Source organism: Rhinoderma darwinii, chromosome 7 (assembly GCF_050947455.1).
Source record: "Rhinoderma darwinii isolate aRhiDar2 chromosome 7, aRhiDar2.hap1, whole genome shotgun sequence".
In the NCBI taxonomy this organism is placed as follows: Eukaryota; Metazoa; Chordata; class Amphibia; order Anura; family Rhinodermatidae; genus Rhinoderma; species Rhinoderma darwinii.
In genome coordinates, this window is record NC_134693.1 from 101064610 (window position 1) to 101086731 (window position 22122).

Here is a 22122-nt window from a genome sequence, read left to right on the forward strand (position 1 = left end):
CGAAGCAGGTGTAGTAGCAGTAGTTTATTTGAAGTGACCATCTACAAACCATTAAAGAGGATTTCCATCCAAAACTTAAAATTGGCCATATATTAGTAAATCAGGAGTTAGAGCAGCCGCCAAAGTTTTCTTATTATGATTTATTTACCTATGTTCTGTTCACATCTGCATTCAAAACTTCTCCATCACAGATTCAGTCAAATTGGATATAAAAATAATGCTGCAAGCCAATTTTAGTCAATGAGATCCATCCAGGACCACTGGAATAAGTCGTGAAGCGGACATGGCTATGTGTTGTGGCTTCTGTTGCGGGGTGGTTTACAATAAGTGTGAACAGTAGCAGAGGCCATTTTTCTGTAAACTATCAGTTTGAAAATGACAATACAGCAGTTTCTCAGAAGCCAACTTAAAGGCGATAATCAATATGCCTGTACTTCCTGCTGTCATGTTTACAAAAACGGCTGCCGCAACAAAACGGAGAACTGCAATTGAAAAACATAATTACCAAACATTCTCTCTCATGTCCGATTTGCTAATATATGGCCAAGAAAATGTCAGGTGTCACTGTTCTTTTTAGGCCTCGTTCACATCTGTGTTGGAGGCTCCATTAGAGGCCTCCATCGCAGATCCGGGTGACAATGCCGGAAGAAATAGCGCAGCATGCTGCACTATTGTTTCCGGTAAAACCACAGAGACCCCCGACAAAACGCATTAAAGTCAAGGGATTCAGTTGGCTGTCAACAACGCAACCGGCACTTCCAGTATTTCCGTTGTTCTGTAATGAAGCAGGACAATGGGAACCTGAACACAGGTATGAACCCAGTCTTAGGGTATGTGCACACACACTAATTACGTCCGTAATTGACGGACGTAATTCTGCCGCAAGTACCGGACCGAACACAGTGCAGGGAGCCGGGCTCCTAGCATCATAGTTATGTACGATGCTAGGAGTCCCTGCCTCTCCGTGGAACTACTGTCCCATACTGAAAACATGATTACAGTACGTGACAGTTGTCCTGCAGCGAGGCAGGGACTCCTAGCATCGTACATAAGTATGATGTTAGGAGCCCGGCTCCCTGCACTGTGTTCGGTCCGGGACTTGCGGCCGAAATACGTCCGTCAATTACGGACGTAATTAGTGTGTGTGCACATACCCTTAGGCTTACATAGATTATCCGCTACTTCGTGAACAATATTAGTAAGATTTAATTTTTTTTACACTCGTTCAAGTTAGTGGTTCTTTAATGGCAAACTATGAAAAATACAGACGAGTGCAGCTAAATAGCTTCTTGATTCACCAAGCAAATGAAGGCTATCATTTATGTGTTACCCTGGTGCCTAATGTGTAGACAAAGCAGGGATTAAAAATGGCTTCAAATAGCTACAGATCTATGTATAATACACAGGTGTTATATGAGCAGTCCTCAGGCATTAAAGGGTTTGTCCAAGATTAGAATTTTTTTTCTTTTTTTTTTTTTTTTTAGAAACAGCGCCATGCTTGTCCATGGGCTGTTCCTGGTATTACAGCTTAGCTCTATACACCTCAACGGGGTTAAGCTGCAATAGCAACCATAACCAATGGACAAGAGTGGTGCGGTTTCTAATCCTTGACTAACCCTTTAATATTAGAACCAATGAGCTAAAAATTCAAGTCTTAAAATACAGTTAGCACCTTATTGGGGGCGGCGAGATACAGCACAGATCTATGTTGCATCATGTGAGACTATTTTATGGGTACAGGGATGACGATCAGCAACTACTACAAAGCTCCTTGCTGCCTCCAACATCACATGATCTCAATAGAACATTGCGTAAATGTATTGTTACCACTAACAGCTCACTGATGGGGGGGGGGGGGGGGGGGTTGGGGTTCGGGTTCGAAACTTGAACATTACCTCAGGCTGTTACAAATCTAGGGACTTTCCCGTACACTTTAAAACAGAGGCACCTAATGAATTGTTACACATAGAGAAGGTAAATGAGGACAATTCTCAAGAACAAAACACTTATTGGGACAAGAAGAACAATGGAAGAAGTTATTGGACGCAGTTCTGCTCCTTCACATAATTTATAGGACATCAGCAGACAACCGACCATCTCTGGAACGGATATTAGAAACAATAATGGCTTCTATGGCCTAGAAACATTTCGGAAATCAAACCTGTTTGCATTGCACATTATATAAAACCACAGCCTGTAAAGAGATTCATACACGTCCTTACCCTGATACAGCACAGACCTTTGCATAAGGCTCAGTTAGAGCCTGGACCTCCCCTTAGGCACTCTATATAAAAGCAGCAGAATGAATGCAAAGGACCAGGGTTCGTCTCATTAACGGCAGCTTGTCATTTCTCAGTATACAAAGGTTTGGTAATCTTAAAAAAAATGTATATACAAATATCTTGTAGTTTGTCTTCATGTATCGAACCAACAAGAGAAGCAAAGGCATTATTTACAGTTCACCTCATGCAGCAATGAGTCATTCCCTTATCTGGTTATGGTTCTCAAAAATTCACATGTCAAAATGAATAATCGTTGGTCTCTGCGTTACAAGAATAACGTGTGGTGCTCTGCATGCTGGATCAGCGAGACAAAGTGACAGGATGCGCAACCGCATTCACTGCGAATAAAAAAATCTATCTCTTTAAGCTATACTTGGTGCAGGAGCAGGGTACAGTCTTCACTCTCCGGAAAGATGAGGGACGTACTTGGCTCCTCCCGAGTCTGAATGCTTTTAAGGTAATGGTTAACAATTTTACTGTCCCGCTTGTACTGGTAGGGTATGTTCTCATAGGGCTTTAAGTCCAAGTCCAGGATGGAAACGGAATACATGAAGCTGGATCTTGAGGCTTTTATTATGGGTTTTGAATCAAAGCTGAAACAAGAGACAAGAGATAGAAGTAATACAAGCAGATGAGGGCTTTGTGCTAACAAATACCAATTCAGACATCAAGTATCTGCACACAGTCCAATACACAAGTGCGAGACGTCATTACAGCATTATCTCCCATCGAGCTGCAACCTTCCCAGTACTGCGTTATTCAGACTCCGGTCCAGCCTTTACCATCAGCTTCAGTGTTTTCCATTAAAGGTCTACTGAATGTAACGCTTGACCAGAGGGGATTGGTCCATTTCCACTGCTGTTATCAATAAACCAAGGCCATAAAAACAGCCACTCATACTGTAGGTGAGACAGCCAAAGTGAACCCGACCACTCGAATCTGCTATGCTACCTGTCAGTGGGCAGCTCTCCTGCATCTTATAGGATACCAGTATATAAAGTGCCACTCTCATGACAGGCATTTCCTGCCTATATACACCTTTACCACATGACGTTAAACATCTCATAAAAGCCTGATCGAGTGATTTGACAGCTAAAAACCTTAGCGATCCTAGGATAGGAACCAGATGCAGAAAAGAGTCAAGTGTTTAGTAACTTCTTTATTTTAGTCGGATAATGATATTCAATATGAATCTACTAGACAATTCGCAGTACACTTCCTAAATACGCAGAGAGATTTGACATACGAACAATATTCTGGTAAATCTGTACTATTGTCTACCCAGGTTGACATGGTAATTCTTTGCACCATGGTTAAAAAGGGAATCCGATGTTGTCTTGTATGGTGCTGGCGGTGTAATGTTCACAAGATTTGCCTACTATTTTGCGGCAGATTTTTTTGCGCTAAGGAGAAGTAAAAGTTCACTTCTGGCTTTGGCTCAAAAAATTGCATAAAAACCTGCAACGAATACGCAAGGTGTGAAGCCTAAGGCTGGGTTCACATGGGTCGGATACTCTGCGTAAAAGCCTGCAGCGTATCCAAACTAAAACTCGCAGATTTTTTTATTTATTTTTTCCAAATTTGCGATTTTTGTGTTGGAGTCATAGAGTTTCCATCGCACAAATCACAACATATGCTTTTTGTTGAGGTTTTTACCTCCACATTAAATACAATGGAGAAAATCTGCAACAAAAGAGCAACATTTCTGCAGCATAAATTGACCTGCTGCAGATTTAAAAACCGCACCGCAGGTCAATTTCTGATCATTTGTGCCGCATATTTTTTTTGCAGTGTGTGCATGCTGCCTCTGTAAATGCTGCAGAATTTACGCTACGTGGGAACCCCGCCTTCAGGTAGAGGCACATATGGCAGATTTTACAGACTTTTCTGCTACTGAAAATCTTTTCCATTCATTGGACTGTGGTTGTTTCCTCAACAGGTGCATGGATTTCTGCAAGTTACATTCAGAAGAATAGAACAGATTTCCAGTTGCAGAAAATTCTGCAACAAAATTTGCTTTGTGCAAGTCACTCACATCTTCTGGAAACGTTTATCACAGACGTACTACTGCCCACACAAAAGTGAGAGTAACCAGCTCTGCTATACAACCATGTGGCCTCAGCTAAGCATTAATCTGACTGTCTGTCAAAATGTGAATGCTCCGCTCTTACCATTCTCCCTGAACGGTGGGGGAAAGGGCGATCATTATGGAACAATCCTTGGCTGTCATAGATACTCTGTACTGTTGAATCTGAAAAAAAAAACAAAACAATTTTTGGGTAAAAACAGCTTTATGGGCATGTGCACACAGGTTCACAAAGCACTCTAGTTTTTTTACAATGTTTTTAAGTCCCCCTATCTCAAACTAAAGTACCTCCAAGGCTGTGATCATACACTGTGCTGCACCATCACAGCATGAGCACAGTAGTATAATGTAAGAATTGTAGAGTAGTGGTTGTTAGAGCTTATTCAAGCCGTGTGTCAAAACGGCCGTGAAAAACTGACACTTTGCACACGTGCGGGACCAGTTTTTATGGATCCTTATAGACTGGAGTCTATTGATGGATCTGGGAAAAACGGGCAAACAAAGGACATGTCGTATTTTTTCCCGGTCCGTTAACAAAAACGGCTGTGTGAATAGCCCCATAGACATGCATTCATTTTAATTCAGCCGTGTGACGGCTGTTTAAAAAAAAAGTCTGTCACACAGCAGACTATCCCGGTCGTCTGAATAGGGCCTTAGTCCAACAAATTTAGGGACCTGAAATGCAGACCTTAAAACATGCCCATACATAGATAGGGGCTCTGCACATCAGACACGAGGGCTGTGAGTTGGGCATAACTGTTCTAGAGCCATGGCCTGTACCCTTTTGAGTATATGTGCCACAGGTTGAGAACTGCTTTATAGTAAATTGTTAACACATAGGAAAAGCATGCCCATTACTAGCCATGTATAAAGTCAGATTTTATCTTCTTCCCCCATTAAAAGGGTTTTTCATTCATGGAAGAGATCAATAATACTGATGACTAGCCTCGTAGAGGATGATGCCATTTCCAGTCTAGATTTGAATGCACATACGATATTGTGTTACCTTAGTCACTGCATACTCCACACTGCCATTGTCTTCCAGTGACAGATCCTTTAGCCTCTCAAAGAAGGTTTCATCATAAGGTCCGTCCAGGAGTAGAGTACTTCTGAAAATGAATGCATGGAACAGATTAAAAAAACAAAAAAACTGATGCTCATTCACATGAAGGAGGTTTCAATCTTAACAATGTTTAAAGTCTACCTCGTTGCAGGGCTTACATTGAGCTTTAGGGTGTATTCACACGGTGCATATGTGCCGCAGGGCCAAAAACTGCACTGCAAAGCCACATGTGTTTTTTGCCACAGTTTTCATGGCAACTTCAAAACCAGGGCAAAATCGGTGTAAAAAGACATTCCTTTTTGCAGAGTGTTTTTTAGCCGCGTCGCAAAAAAAAAAGTAGTATAATCGCACCATGTAATTACATCCTAAATGTTGTCTCACGAAGACGATAATCTTATAAAATGAAGCCTGCTTCTTTAACCCCTGGCTAGAAGCCGTTATCGCCAGGGTAGGCCGCCTCAGGCTATACATTTTCCCTGCAGGGAAGATGTAGCATTTTCTGTAGGACGCTGTCCAATCAGCATACAGCTTCTCTGCCCAGCAACACCGCGTGATCATATAGTATACATCTTCCATTCCCGACTGTGTTTTCAACTGGTGATACCTCTGGTTGTGTCACAGTTAGAACTGCGATCCTGGTGTCATATGAAAGATTAGAATCTCCTCTTTCATATGACACCAGTTCTAGGTGGTTATTGTTCTAGGTGGTCCACAGCCGGAGATATGGCTGTTTGAAGTGATCCCCCTTCCCTCGCACTGTGTGATGCAGCTTCATGCTGATAGGACAGCGTCAGAGGCTGTGAGGAGGCGCCACCTCAGGAGAGTCGCTGGTGTTGATACCCACTTGTCTAGTATAGCCGCATTTGCATATTTAGAAAAAAAAGCTCATAACTTTTAATATAATAAATGTTTAGGGAAACAAATTTCACCAGCATTATCAGTGTGACGGCGCCTATTAGATTAGCTAGGAGATGGGGCATTACTAAACTAGTGAGGTTTGAAATGGACACCTGGGCGTGTTTTTTTCCGTATATCCAACTGGGCGTGTATTGTGTTTTTAACTGGGCGTGTTTACTTGTTTTACTAACTGGGCGTTGTGAATAGAAGTGTATGATCCTGACGAATCAGTGACCAATCAGCATCATGCACTCCTCTCCATTCATTTACACAGCAGCATCACGTTCTTGCTAGAACACGATGTGCAGCCACATACACAGACATTAACGTTAATCAAGTGTCCTGATAATGAATACACATGACCTCCAGCCTGGACGTCAGAAAAGATTCAGAAGTGTCAGGAATCTGAATAGACATGACGTCCAGGCTGGAGGTCATGTATATTCATTATCAGAACACTTGTGTATGTGGCTGCACATCGTTCTAGTAAGAACGTGATGCTGCTGTGTAAATGAATGGAGAGAAGTGCATGATGCTGATTGGTCACGGATTCGTCAGCATCATACACTTCTATTCACAACGCCCAGTTAGTAAAACAAGTAAACACGCCCAGTTAAAAATACAATACACGCCCAGTTGGACATACGAAAAAAAACACGCCCAGTTGTCCATTTCAAAGCTCATTTGCATATATATAAAATAGCTCATAACTTGGCCAAAAATTAAAGTTTTTAAAAAAACAAAAACGTTACTGTTATCTACATTGCAGCGCCTATCACATGCAATAGGAGATAGGATGGGGGTTGTCATGGTAAGAAAACACCTTTAAGATAACTTTGTTTGAGAGGTAGAGCAGCAGGACTATTTTACATATTGTAATGGGAAAGGTTTGCCCAGCATTCCCATAGAGCTGTAATTGGCCAGCGTGAATAATGCATTAGGTTTTATTAAAAACGAGATTACCTAGCACTGTTTATACATAACTTCAGGATCTTAATGGTGTCCTCCTTGTTAAAGAGACTCTGTCATCAGTTTATAACTTCCCTATCTCCTACCTAATCTAATAGGCACTTTAACAAAAAAAACGTAATCTACATTAAACTTTTATTTTTGACCAAGTTATGAACATTTTAAGATTTATGCAAATTTGTTCTTAATGCCCAACTGGTCACGCTGTGACGTCACTTCATCCCGTGAGTCCTTCACTGGAGTGATGGAAGACTGAACAGACATCGGCTCCAGCCATGCCAGGACGTTTATCCAAATCTGCAGTGGCTGGAGGCGAAGTCTGTACAGTAGTCTTCCATCGCTCTGGTGAAGGGCTCACGGGATGAAGTGACGTCACAGCATGATCCCGCGAGATCACGCTGTGCTGTGGATCAAGCTGGGCTGGAATGAAGAGAAGTGTATGACGCTGATTGGTCAGCGTTACACATTTTTCTTTACAACGCCAACTTGGTGAAAAGTTAAAAAAAAAAAAACAACACCCAGTTGGGCATTAAGAACAAATTTGCATAAATCTTAACATGTTCATAACTTGGTCAAAAATAAAAGTTTAATGTAGATTACTGTTTTTTTGTTAAAGTGCCTATTAGATTAGGTAGGAGATAGGGAAGTTATAAACTGGTGACAGAGACTCTTTAAGTCTCTCTACCTCCATAGCTTTTCGTATACTTTATTAGACCATGTCGGGTAAAATCATCCAAGCACACCCGAAAGTTTATAGCCTAAATTGATTGGGCTATTTTGGGGGGTGGGTTTTGTTTTTCATACTTTGCCTTGCTTTTCTTAGTCAAGATGGTAAAAAGCTTGTTGTAAAACGATGCTGCGCTGCCATCTTGTGGAAACCTTCATAACTGAAAAGATTTTATATGTGAACTATAAAACTAGTGTATATAGTGTGTACAGTGAAAATATAGGAAAATCCACAAAACATCACAAATATAACCAGATTCCTAGGCAGAAAATATCTAAAAGATATACAGTATGTACTAGATATATAAATCAGACTTGGGAGGTTGAGCGTGTAATGCGTCTGTCAGGCGCCTGCGTATGTGCAATAAGGGTCTATTGACACCTCCGACGTATGCTACTATATAGGCATGCAGTGGCATATGTCACCCTTAAACTTCCATTGTAAAAAATAAATATAGCGCGGTATACATTTTTTTTTTTTTTCACTACTGGATACCTCTGTGGAATAGCGCAGTCGCCTATTATATTCCATACAGAATAAAGAGAAGCTATACAGACATGTCAAATGGACACACTTTGCATCCGGCGGATGAATGAACACTGCAAATGCAGTCTGAATAGGCCCTAATAGATTCACATCTGTTATTCCAGGTTCATTGCTCTTTCCTGCTCTGCTAGGAAAATCCCACACCCATCACTCTCCCATAAACACTGTTGTCTCTCGTCCAAACTCGAATGGGTGTGACAACAAAGGACAAGAAAACTATGCGGCTTTGTCCTGGGAAAAAAATCTTCTGGGTAATCCTTTGAAAGCTATGATGACAATACACACAAGCCAGATCCGGATGATACTCAGACGCCCTCTCCGGAGGACACAAATACTGGAACCATCATCATGAAAAGGATGAGCAGTGAACCTGCCCATTTAACCCCTTCTGTATCGTTTTATTCAACGGTTTCATTGCTGTGTATATGAGGTCCCAGCTCAGGTTAACCCCATCTCCTTTCCATAAAGGTTGTGTGACTGCACAGGGGCTCTATCACTCAACATTTCAAACAAATTTAACAAGTGAAGGGGAAACCACCCTCCTACAAGGGAAGGAGCAAAAAAATCTATGGCTCCTCCTGTCATGAGATGATGAGGCGTGACGCCATAAAACGCGTGCGCACAATATATCATACACACACACACACAATACTTAAAAGTCCTATCTAAATCAATGGTGCTCAGAATAGTGCCACCATTTATTCATTTGTATAGTATATACAAATGAATGAGTATATGGCTGGTTACTCTCCATGTCAGAAATGAGTGCATTTCCCCAAAGGTTTGCTACCCAATCAAGATAATAAAAAAATGTTCCCCAACCAATGACTCAAAAGACATGTGGCATGTGACTCCCCAGCTGTTGGCACTAGTGACACCAATGATGTCACAGCATTACTAGAACTTGGCATTTAGGTCGCTCGTAGTACTTGGTCTTATGTTTAATAGGTTGTTTTTTTTCCCCCCCGTTTTGGGGCCCCATTCACATATTGTTTTTTGGCCAACATTTAACGTATACGCCAAGATAAGCTCTCGACATATATGTTAAATGTAGGCTGTGACGGATGCCCAACAGTGGCATCCATCACCCATAGGCTATAAATCGTATCTATTTAATGGATATGTCCTGAAAAGGTTCATGAGAGTTGAGGTTTACGTTAAACTGACACAATTATAGCCTATGGGTGATGGATGCCACTGATTGGCATCTATCCCCCATAAAATATTATGGTATTCGTTTAACATATGAAAGCCATTGGAAATGCCCATGACGTATAAGTTTAAGAGATGCCTGTGACGTATGCCATACAGTGGCATACACCATCCATAGGACCCCATGTTTAAAGAAAAAGTGTGCAAGATACATTTAGCAGGATCCCCTAAGATGGACGAATTTGGGCCAGTTAGTGGAAGACCCGACTAGAGGTGAAGCTCTGTTGGATCTGGTAATTTCTAATAATGCAGATCTTGTTGGGAATGTCGATGTTCATGAAAACCTCGGTAACAGTGATCACAATATAGTTATATTTTACATATACTGTAAAAAACAAACACTGGCTGGGAGGGCAAAAACACTTAATTTTAAGAAGGCAAGTTTCCCCAGGATGAGGGCTGCAATTCAGGATATAGACTGGGAAGAACCAATGTCGAATAATGGGACAAATGATAAATGGGAGATATTCAAATCTACTTTGGGTAATTATACTGAAAAATGTATTCCTACAGGTAACAAGTATAAACGACTTAAATTAAACCCCACATGGCTTACACCTTCTGTAAAAAGGTCAATACAGGACAAAAAGGGGATTTAAAAATACAAATCTGAGGGTACAGCTGCAGCCTCTGTAAAATATAAAGAGCTTAATAAAATCTGTAAAATGGTAATAAAATCAGCAAAAATACAAAATGAAAGGCAGGTGGCCAAGGATAGTAAAACAAATACCAAAAAATTGATTTGAGTATATAAATGCAAAAAAGCCAAGGTCTGAACATGTAGGACCCCTAGATAGTGGTAATGGGTAGTTGGTCACAGGGGATCAAGGGAAGGCAGAGTTACTAAATTGGTTCTTTAGCTCTGTATATACAACAGAAGAAGAGCAGCTGATGTAGCCGGTGCCAGTGCTGTAAATATATCAGTTGATCTACTGAATTGGATGAATGTAGATATGGTCAAAGCTAAATAAAATAAAAGTGCACAAGGCCCCGGGACCAGATGGGATACACCCTAGAGTTCTTAAAGAGCTTAGTTCAGTTATTTCTGTCCCCCTCTTCATAATATTCAGAGATTCTCTAGTGACTGGTATAGTGCCAAGGGACTGACGCAGGGCAAATGTGGTGCCTAATTTTCAAAAAGGGCTCTAGGTCTTCCCTGGGTAATTATAGACCAGTAAGCTTAACATCCATTGTGGGGAAATGTTTGAGGGGCTATTGAGGGACTATATACAGGATTGTGTGACAAAAAAATAGTATTATAAGTGACAGCCAGCACGGTTTTAGTAAGGACAGAAGCTGTCAAACCAACCTGATTTGTTTTTATGAAGAGGTGAGCAGAAGCCTAGACAGAGGGGCCGCTGTGGATATAGTGGTTTTGGACTTTGCAAAGGCATTTGACACTGTCCCTCATAGACGTCTAATTCCTACTCTGAATGGTCCTCGGTTATAAGTGGTGTACACATGATTAACTTATATAAATATATTAATGGCACATACAAAAAATATGGTGAAATCCTGTTCCATGTAAAACCCCCTCAAAAAACAAGGGCGCGCTCCCTCCGTCTGGAGAAATAAAGGTTCAACCTGCAGAGGCGACAAGCCTTCTTTACTGTGACTCTATGGAATAGCCTACCGCAGGAGCTGGTCACAGCAGGGACAGTGGATGGCTTTAAAAAAGGGTTAGATAATTTCCTAGAACAAAAAAAATATTAGCTCCTATGTGTAGAAATGTTTCCCTTCCCTTTTCCCGTCCCTTGGTTGAACTTGATGGACATGTGTCTTTTTTTCAACCATACTAACAATGTAACAGTCTACTAATGGAGTCTTAAGGAAAAGTTCAGCATGTACTTCGGGAACTTTCCCAAACATACATGGTAAAACGTAGAGTATACTAAAGTGTGGCTCAACATCATCTATAGTATTTGAAAATGGCTCAAGACCTACAAAAAGGTTGGGGACCTCTGATTTATGTGATCTGTATATCACACACCAGCAGATGTTAAAACTTAAGAATCCTAGTTATCATGGCTGCACAAAAGGATTCTGTATTTAAAAGCAAAACAGGTTCCATAAGCCACCTCTATACAGTTATAAGGGCTGCAATGAAATGTGAATTTCACCAACATTCACAATCAGGTCTGACAGGTAATCCGGAGCTCAGTCACCCCACAATACCATCTGATATGACCGGATACGGGTACATTAATTAGGACTGTTCGTTCTATATATTGAAAAGTCTCCTCTTTCAGACACTACTCAATAACGGATTTTTCTAGGCCTGGGGTAGTTTTAATGTCTAGTATTTTTTTTTCCATTTGGCAAATTTGCTTTTATCTACAAAAATGTAAAGACTGTAAGGAACCCAAAACGCAGAACAAAGATGATAGATGAAGGTGAGGAACAATTCTTACCTGTCCTCTGGGCATTCCTCCAGATACTTCTCTACCCTCTTATACAAAGGGTGAAGTCCTTCAATGTCCAGCATGTCCAGCATCTGAGCCTGGAGCATCTTATACAAGATGCATCCTTTAGGCAATCCCGTGCTCTCCGTCTTGTGTTTACCTGCCAGAAAACATTCAATGGTCTCACTCCACAGTAAACCACCTAAATTGCCAACACAAGTGATGGTACATTGCTCTAGGCAGAGGAGAAGTTAGTTGGACAATTTATTGAAGGCTTGGCTCCTTTCTCCTTAGATTACACCCAGTTAACTCCATGGATCGTTTAGCTTTACTGATCTACTAAAAAAGTAAAAAACTGGGACATCTTCTTAGTTTCAATGAAACAGAACCCTGCAAAAATGTTAAAAGGTTCCTGGTTAAACCCTCACGTGACTTACAAGGTCATGAAAATGCCTTGCGAATGTGGAAATATTTAATGCTAATAATTCATATTGAGTCTGCAGATAAACTGCATGCAGATTCCAAGATGGAAACAGCAGTCATTTTTAAGTCCACTTTGGAGGTGAATGGAGAAGAAAATGACATAACTGTCAGTAAGGAAAGTAGTGTTTACAACGATCTGTAGATTTTAACTAAGAATGTTGTCAGGAAGCGTCAGCAGTTCCCTAATAACGTTATAACCTGCAGGGTGTTATTAGAACTGCTGCAAAGAGCATGCAAATCCCAGAATACATATCAAATCAACCTACAACCTGCTGCCTCTTCCTTTTTGTCCCCCACGGAGATCCTTCCATTTTTAATGACTGACGCGTCACATGGTTTAATCACGTTCTGGCCTCTGGGGGAGGAGGTTACGTACTCCCGAGCGCTGGTAACAGCAGCCATGCGCCTTCATATCATCGTCATGATCCAGGTAACTTTACAACAACTTTGATTGGTCGCCCTCCTTTTTTAATACCCCAATTCTTTTTTTATTACGAAGTACGTGTCAGACTGTTTTGTTGGTTCCTGCATTTGGATTAAAATGGCATTAATGGGATTACTTAAACCCCTTACTCTTTCTATTTGTGCAATATTTTTATATGCACTAATGTGAACTTTGGCCTAAAAAAAAAAATAATTCTTTATCCCCACCGATCTAACATTATCACCTAACCAGTGGATGGGGGAACATTTATTTTCCAGAATACCCCTCTGAGCAATTTTCTAATACAGATGACTACATTTTATATTTCATAAATCGCCCACCCTTTCTGACAATAAAAGTTTTACAACATCTCAAAACTGCTCAGTTTAGAGAAAATCGTACTACAGACAGGTTACCTGCTCTAGTCTTACAAGTTTGTTCTTACGACTAAACAGTTCATAAGGGCAAGGAACAGTGCGGATGCAGCAAGACTGCTCCCCCAACTCTAAAGATGGCTGCACACCTTAGATAGCCGAGTGCATAGTTGGCAGATAACTCCCTTCAGATATAGATGGTTGGATCATGGTGGTTTACTGCCATAGGGAGAAAAGGATAAGCCACTGACAGTTGGGCTGCCCCCATACACATTAGATCTTCGGCCAATTTTCTACGACTTGGTTAAAGATGATCGGGTCTTCCCCTCTTTGGGTACCCTCGGCACTTGTACTGGTCCTATTCAGTGTCAGAAAACGAGTTCCAGAACTATTGTAGACATTTATAGACCTGCTAGTCTGTATTTTCTTACACATGTAATAGGACATATTCCATCACTTTTCTGCCGCAACCTCCAACAGTGAGCAGAAACCCCATCATTAAGGGGGAGCCCTTGTAAGAATAGCTTCTGGTACAAGTTTTCCAACTTCTGGCCAATGTATTGAGCCACATTGCTCAATACTAGTACATGACCCCAGCTTTCGTTCTTACCACTTCTCAGATACTCTGCGCAGAAGTGACTAGCCTCGCAATAATTCCTTCCCTGTGATATAGGGATCGGCTTCATGTTTCCAGCTCTTCCAGCGTCTGTGTTGGTACTTAGTAGCGTTGTTGTCAGCACATGAATAAGTTCCTTCAGGACATTTTTTGTGCACGGTGGTCCACCAACCAATCCATTCCCAGGGAAGAAAAATGGCTTCAGCTGGAGAGCGAGCTCATTCAGGTCCGAGAGGTACTCCTGGTCATCCCGACAACCATATATTAATTCTCCATTCTAAAAAAATGTGACAAAACATGGAGGAGAGGGATGAAAACTCATTTTCGAATTCAAATCAAGCAACAATTGTACACAGACCTGGAATAAATGGACTCGTACCTTAAAGACTTTTAAGTTGTTCTGTGACTCCTGAAGTAAACTCATCAAGGCAAAATGCATTCTCTGTTTATGTCTAAACAAAGAAAATTCTTATTATCCTTTAAAGTAAAGATTTAGGTTTTTTTTTCACAGATTGTTATTACAATTGTGGCCTCTACTACTAGAACCAGAAGTCTACTCGGAAAATTTATTGAACTTCAAAACTTTATCCCTAAAAGGCTAGGTACACTTTTGTAAAGAAAAAAAATTGTAATTACTCCTGGAAATGTATGAATAAATTGACAACTGGGCGTCACCATTCCCCTTTTCAATAGCGTTTGTAATGATCATCACTGTGCAGTTTCCCACTGTACAAAGGCTCTGGTAGTAGTGTCAAGGACAACAGAAATGTTGCACCAGATTTCTATCAACTGGAATGGATTGTTTTGGTGTCATAGATAAAAAGATTTCGATTAACAAGAAGGATGACTGATTGTAGCACAAATTAAAATTGGATCTGTTAAGCTGGCAATATATGTAACAGTGATTCATGAATCTTCTGAAACCTATAGGGGGTCTAGTACAGACAACACATTATAAATGCCCTATTAGGGCATTGTGATCTAATAGGAGGGGGAGTCGCTTGGTCGTAAACCCTGCCCCCCCTTTTATTAGTCACAGAGAGCGCTGCTGCAAAGACCGGCCTTCACTCTGGACTACTGCGGTCATTCATTTAACTCATTGATCTCTCTTGCCGACATAAAAAGCTTCACATACGAGCATCAGGCAAGAAGTTCTCAATTCGATAATGCAACGGGTGGCGGAGGCTAAAGCTACCGTTTTACCATAACTTGTCAAAGTAAAGAGAAAAAAAAAATAAATTTAACCATTGTGATGCTGCTGGTGCTAGAATGTCATTAAGTTAAAAAACAGAAAATTAGTTTCAGCTTAAAATCAATAAAAATGGACAAGTACCCAGAGAAAAGATCCAAAGGGCAGTATTTGCTAATTCGCTTCCATTTTCCTTTGGCAACCTATAAAAAGGAAAAGATAGAATTACAAACCAGGTTCTGATCCACTCAAACAATGCCCAGGCTAAATATGTAAGGCTTCGTTCACATCCGCGCTAGGGTCCCGTTTCGATGGAGCTTTCCGCCGGAACGGGACCCAGACTGACACAAACGGAAACAAAAGGTTTCCGTTTCCATCACCATTGATTTCAATGGTGACGGATCCAGTGCCAATGGTTTCTGTTTGTCTCAGTTGTGCAAGGGTTCCCGTCGTTTTGACGGAATAGCGTAGTCGACTAACGAATAGCATAGTTGCACATCGGAGACAAATGGAAACCATTGGCACCGGATCGGTCACCATTGAAATCAATGGCGATAGAAAAGGAAACCTATAACATGCAAAACAAGGTGCCTTTCTGTGCTGCAAACATTTGGCTGTGACAGAACGTGATATTGCTATGTGATGACATCAAATCCTGTGTCGCCATCTAATTCTAGCCTTATTCAATGGTCCAAAGTAATGACCACTCTTGAACACCGTTTTTATTTTATTTTTTTCAAACTAAACTCTGTAGGTCCAAAATTCTGTGTTTGCAAATCAACCCTTTCGCTGCTGCATCAATTTTCACACTCTACATGAACAAATAAAACCTGAATTCCAGAATTTAAAAATAAAAAAAACATATATAAAATATTTTCAAAAATTCCATTTTAGAAATTGTCTAAAAAAATGTAAGAAATAATAATTACTAGATGTATCCTCTATTCATGAGGGGAGAGCAAAACCAGGAAGTAAAACCTTTCATCCTGCTCCCTGACTTTAAACAAGTGCTGGCCCTGAATATCACAGGATATTTTGCAAATAGACCCTGGTATGTTTGAAAGCTCCAATCTGGCCTTTAACCCCTTCCCGCTTTGGTCACTTTTGACCTTCCTGACAGAGCCTCATTTTTCAAATCTGACATGTTTCACTTTATGTGGAAATAATGCTTTTACCTATCCAAGCGATTCTGGGATTGTTTTCTCGTGACACATTGGACTTTATGTTACTGTTAAAATTTGCTTGGTACATTTAGTATTTAAAGGGAAGGTGTCATGATTTTTTTTCATCTCTGTATGTGTCGATTAACGACACATGCAGAGATGGAATACGGCACATACAACCCCATAGAGACTGCGAACGGGAGCCGTTCCATTCTCTGAAGCGTACGCCGTCTGTGTGGGAACTCCCAAACACACCAAAACGAAGCCCGTTTGCAGAGCGAAATCCGGCGCCATTTTCATGTGGACCCGAAGTTGCTGCCGGACAGTAAGACGACAACTTCCAGCCGCAGCTTCTGGCCATATGTTCAAGGAAGCAAAGGCGCAAGGAATGGGAGCGTAGGCGGTGGCAGGAGAAGGTAATTTATGTTTGTGTATGTGATGTGTGTATTATGTTCGTGTGATACTGTCTGCTGAGCCCTGTATCTAATCCTCCTACACTGTGCAGTCGCTCAGAAAATGGCAGCGCTCAGAAAATTGTGTGAGGACACTAGAGAGAGTGTGTCCACCCCAAATTTGCAGCATAAATCAATGACCATGCTGCAATCAATTTTGGGAACGGCTCCCTCTAGTACCCAGCACATGGAAATTTTATAAATTAGAATCTAATTTATAATATTTCCGGACTTGTGAAAAAATTCAAACAATGTGTAATCACTCAAATACTAATTGTTTAACTGAAAAAAAAAACAACATTTCTAGCGACACATTCCCTTTAATTGTGAAAAACACCAACATTTAGTAAAAAATGTCAAAAATTAGCATTTTGTCTAAATTTAAATGTATCTGCTTGTAAGTTAGGCAGTTATACCACACAAAATTGTTACTAATTAACATCCCCTATATGTCTACTTTCGATTGGCATCGTTTTTTTTTTTTAAACATCCTTTTATTTTTCTAGGACGTTACAAGGCTTAGAAACTTAGCAGCAATTTCTTATATTTTCAAGAAAATATCAAAAGGCTATTTTTTAAGGGACCAGTTCAGTTGTGAAGTGGCTTTTAGGACCTTATATATTAGAAACCCCCAATAAGTCACCCCATTGTAAAACCTGCACCACTCAAAGTATTCAAAACAGCATTTAGAAAGTTTATTAACCCTTTAGACGTTTCACAGGAATGAAAGCAATGTAGAGGTGAAATTTACAAATTACATTATTTTTTTTGCAGAAATTAGCTTTTCATTTATTTTTTTTGTAACACAAAGTTTTACCAGAGAAATGCAGCTCAATATTTATTGCCCAGGTTCTGCAGTTTTATGAAATATCCCACATGTGGCCCTAGTGTGGTAATGTACTGAAGCACCGGCCTCAGAAGCAAAAGGAGAAACTAATGGATTTCAAGCCTCTTTTTTATTAGAATATATTTTATATGTCAGGTTTGAAGAGCTCTTGCGGTGCCAAAACAGTGAAAATCCCCGAAAAGTGACCCCATTTGTGAAACTGCACCCACAAGGAAATTATCTAGGGGTATAGTGAACATTTTGACCCTACAGGTTTATTGCAGAAATTATTGGAAGTAGGCCGTGAAAATGAAATCTACACATTCTTTCAAAGAAAATGTAGGTTTAGCTAATATTTTCTCATTTCCACAAGGACTAAAAGGAGAAAAAGAACCACAACATTTGTAAAGCAATTTCTCCCGAGTAAAACAATACCCCACGTGTGGTAATAAACGGCTGTTTGGACACACGGCAGGGCTTAGAAGAAGGGAAAGAGCGCCATTTGGCTTTTGGAGCTCAAATTTAGCAGGAATGGTTTGTGGAGGCCATGTCGCATTTGCAAAGCCCCTGAGGGACCAAGACAGAAAACGCCAAAAAAGTGACTCCATTTAGGAAACTACACCCCTTGCGGAATTAATCTAGGGGAGTGTAGTGAGCATTTTGACCCCACAGGTCAGAGATTTTATTTGAATTGGGCAGTGAAAATAAAAAAAATCCTTCTTCAATAAGACGTAGCTTTAGCTCAAAATTTTTCATTTTCTCAACAAATAAAGGAAAAAAAGAACCACAGCAATTGTAAAGCAACTTTTCTGGAGTACGGCAATACCCCATATGTGGTCATAAACTGCTTTTTGGGAAGACGGCAGGGCTCAGAAGGGAAGGAGCGCCATTTGGCGTGCAGATTTTGCTGGATTGGTTTCTGGTCACTATGTAGCATTTGCAAAGCCCCTGTAGGACCAAAACAGTGGAAACCCCCCAGAAGTGACCCCATTTTGGAAACTACACCCCTCAAGGTTTTCACCTATGGGTGTAGTGAGCATGTTAACCCCACAGGTGTTTTGCAGAAAGGAGTGTGCACTCGATATTGTAGAGTGAAAATGTGATTTTTTTTTTCTATAGATATGCCAATATGTGGTGCCCAGCTTGTGCCACCATAAGACAGCTCTCTAATTATTATGCTGTGCTTCCTGGTTTTGGAATCACTCTACATGGGGCACTAATCTTTTGCCTGGACATTCGACAGGGCTCAGGCGTGAAAGAGTACCATGCGAAATTGAGGCCTAATTTGGCGACTCACAAAGTATTGGTTCACAATTGCAGAGGCTCTGATAGGAAATAATAAAGAGAAACCCCTGAGAAGTGACCCCATTTTGGAAACTACACCCCAAGGCATTTATTAAGGGGCCTCTTGAGCATTTTCACCCCACAGGTCTTTTCCATAAATTAATGCGCTGCAGATGGTGCAAATTAAAAATGACAGTTTTTCCCCAGATATGTAAATTCAGTGGCAAATATGTCGTGCCCAGCTTATGCCACTGGAGACACAAACCCCAAAAATAGTTAAAAGGGTTCTCCTGGGTATAGCGGTGCCATATATGTGGAAGTAAACTGCTGTTTGGGCACGCTGTAGGGTTCAGAGGGAGGGAGCACCATTTGGCTTTTGGAGCGTGGATTTTGCTTGGTAGTAGTTTTCTTTGGAGCATTGCTGGTATTGCAGTTTATAATGTGGGGGCACATGTGAGCTGGGCAGATTACATCAGGGGCATAGTCAGGTGGTATAATAATGGGGTAAACAATAAAATAATCCATAGATGTGTGTTACACTGTGACACAATCCTTTCTGCACAGGCCAGTGTCGCACTGATAAATGGTGTAGTCTCTTATCCCCCTTTTGGTCCACACACCGCACCTTTGCAGTTTGGGGAATTTTGATGGGAAAGTGTTGTCCTGGTATAATACGAGCGCCCTCGCTTCCAGCAGATATGTTTAGACTTTGCCCTTCCTGGTTCCCTAATTTTAGGGCCCCGAAAGAGAATAAATGTTCCCCTCGGGCCTGCACAACCGCATATTTTTATTTCCTGACTTATTGGAGCCTTAAAGAGAACCTTTCACCTCCCCATACATGTGCAACATGTAATGGGCAGGGCTGCACAAACCCTGGGGCACTTTACATTTTTTTTCTACCTCCCACCGTTATTTAGTTATCGGTGCCGTTATATTTGGCGCCCGATATTTAAATAACCCCCTGAACAGTAAACGGGGCGTGTTACTATGGCTGTGACACTGTCCAATCAGATATGAACAGTGCCACAGCATGAGAGAATGTGCGATTGCAGTCTTTTCATCCGAACAGGCAAGGGGGCGTGTCAGTGCTATGGACAGAGCTGTGGAGAACTCATCTCCAGCTCTTGTGAGAGATCAGTCTTGTACTTTGTCTGACGAACTGGCAAGGGTGGCGTGTCACTGTCCGTAGCACTGACACGCCCCCTATAACGGCACCGATATCTAAATAACAGTGGGAGGTAAAAAAATGTAAAGTGCCCCAGGGTTTATGCAGCCCTACCCATTACATGCTGCACATGTATGGGGATGTGAAAGGTTCTCTTTAACTAATTTTATTTTTTCATAGACATAGTGGTATGAGGACTGTTTTTTTTGCGGGACGCGCTGTAGTTTTTATTGGTACCATTTTGGGGTACACGTGACCTTTTTGATCACTTTTTATCCTATTTTTTGAGAGGCAAGGTGACCAAAAAAACAGCAATTCTGGGTTAGTTTTTTAATACAGCGTTAACCATGCGTTATAAATTACATGTTAACTTTATTCTGCGGGTCAGTCCGATTCTAGCGATACAGAATTTATAGCACTTTTTTATGTTTTACAACTTTTTGCACAATAAAATTACTTTTGTAAAAAGAATGTATTTTTTCTGTCGCCATGTTGTGAGAACCATAACTTTTTAAGTCTTTCGTCGATGGAGCTGTAGGGCTTGTTTTTTGCGAGACGAGCTATAGTTTCTATAGGTACCATTTTTGGAAACGTGACTTTTTGATCACTTTTTAAATACATTTTTGTAGGGCAAAGTGACCAAAAAACAGACATTCTGGAATTATTTTTTAAGTTTTTTTTTTACTTTATAGTTTTGGCTGTTACGGTCGTGGCGATACCAAATATGTATGGTTTATTTATTTTTTTCAATAATAAAGGACTTGATAAGGGAAAAAGGGCGATAGTGTTTTATTTTATTACTTGAAAGTTTTATTGTATTTTTTACAACTTTTATTTTTCACTTTCCTTTAGTCCCACTAGGGGACTTGAAGGTCCAACTGTCAGATTTTTTTTCTAATGAATTGCACTACCTATGTAGTGCAATGTATTAGATCTGTCAGTGATTCCTGATAGGCTTCGCCTCCGGGTCGGGCCTAATAGGCTTCCGTAATGGCAGAGCAGGAGGCCATTGTTAGGTCTTCTGTTGTCATAGTAGCAGTTAGCAGCCATGCGATTGCAGGGCACAGCTGCCGATGTGCTGACAACCACAAAGATGCAGCGATCGCGTTCGATCGCTGCATCTAAGGGGTTAATGGCAGGGATCGGAGCTCGCTCCGGTTCCTGCCATTACAGGTGGATGTCAGCTGTAACAAACAGCTGACATCCATCTCTTGAGCCGGCGCCATCTTGCCTGTGACTACGGAAGCCGTTCAGGCCCCGCCTCCGGGCGGGGGCTGTATGTTTTCCGTACTAGGCAGACCGGGAGGCCACTATTAGGCCTCTGGTTGCCATTGCAGCCACCGACAGCCCGGTGATTTCATTGCTGGGTGTCGATGAGCTGCAAACACCTTAAACGCAACGATCACTTTTGACTGCTTTAGTTAAAGGGTTAATGGCGGGGATCGAAGCGAACTGCGGTCCCCGCCATTACAGCAGGGTGTAAGCTGTAAGATACAGTCGACATCCGGGGATGATGGCAGCGACTCAGCTTCTGAGCCGGTGCCTTCAATTTGTCGCAAGTATACGACATTTTGCGGGAAGCACTGGCTTTCCATGATGTATGCTTACGACAAATGTCGGGAAGGGGTTAATATAATACAACACTCTAGCCTTCACATTCTTGTCACGGCAAGTGTTTATAGTCAGGCAAGTGATAAAAAAAAAAAGGGCAGACTACCTGCAGCCACCACTAGGGGGAGCCTAGGAACTTGCTGCATAACGTTATTAACTAGTTCAATGAATAGTTACATATTTAGTACGGCTGAAAAAAGACATGTCCATCAAGTTCAACCAAGGGACGGGAAAAGGGAAGGGAAAAATTTCTACACATAGGAGCTAATATATTTTTTTTATAGGAAATTATCTAAGCCTTTTTTAAAGCCATCTATTGTATCTACTGTAACCAGCTCCTGCGGTGACTAT

At 41.1% G+C, this 22122-nt stretch overlaps 1 protein-coding gene across 2 annotated transcripts in view; it reads right to left on the reverse strand.

The window, feature by feature from the left end:
* Nucleotides 1–1135: 1135 nt before the first annotated feature.
* Nucleotides 1136–22122, reverse strand: part of IPPK (inositol-pentakisphosphate 2-kinase) — a 92010-nt gene continuing 71023 nt past the window's right edge. For both annotated transcript variants that reach the window (XM_075833732.1, XM_075833734.1), the window contains 7 exons: nt 15415–15473; nt 14461–14533; nt 14076–14358; nt 12194–12344; nt 5375–5477; nt 4454–4533; nt 1136–2875 (listed from right to left, as the gene is read on the reverse strand). In XM_075833732.1, coding sequence (XP_075689847.1) covers nt 2650–2875; nt 4454–4533; nt 5375–5477; nt 12194–12344; nt 14076–14358; nt 14461–14533; nt 15415–15473 — 975 coding nt within the window. In that variant the 3' untranslated portion in view covers nt 1136–2649. The remainder of the gene's footprint in view (nt 2876–4453; nt 4534–5374; nt 5478–12193; nt 12345–14075; nt 14359–14460; nt 14534–15414; nt 15474–22122) is intronic.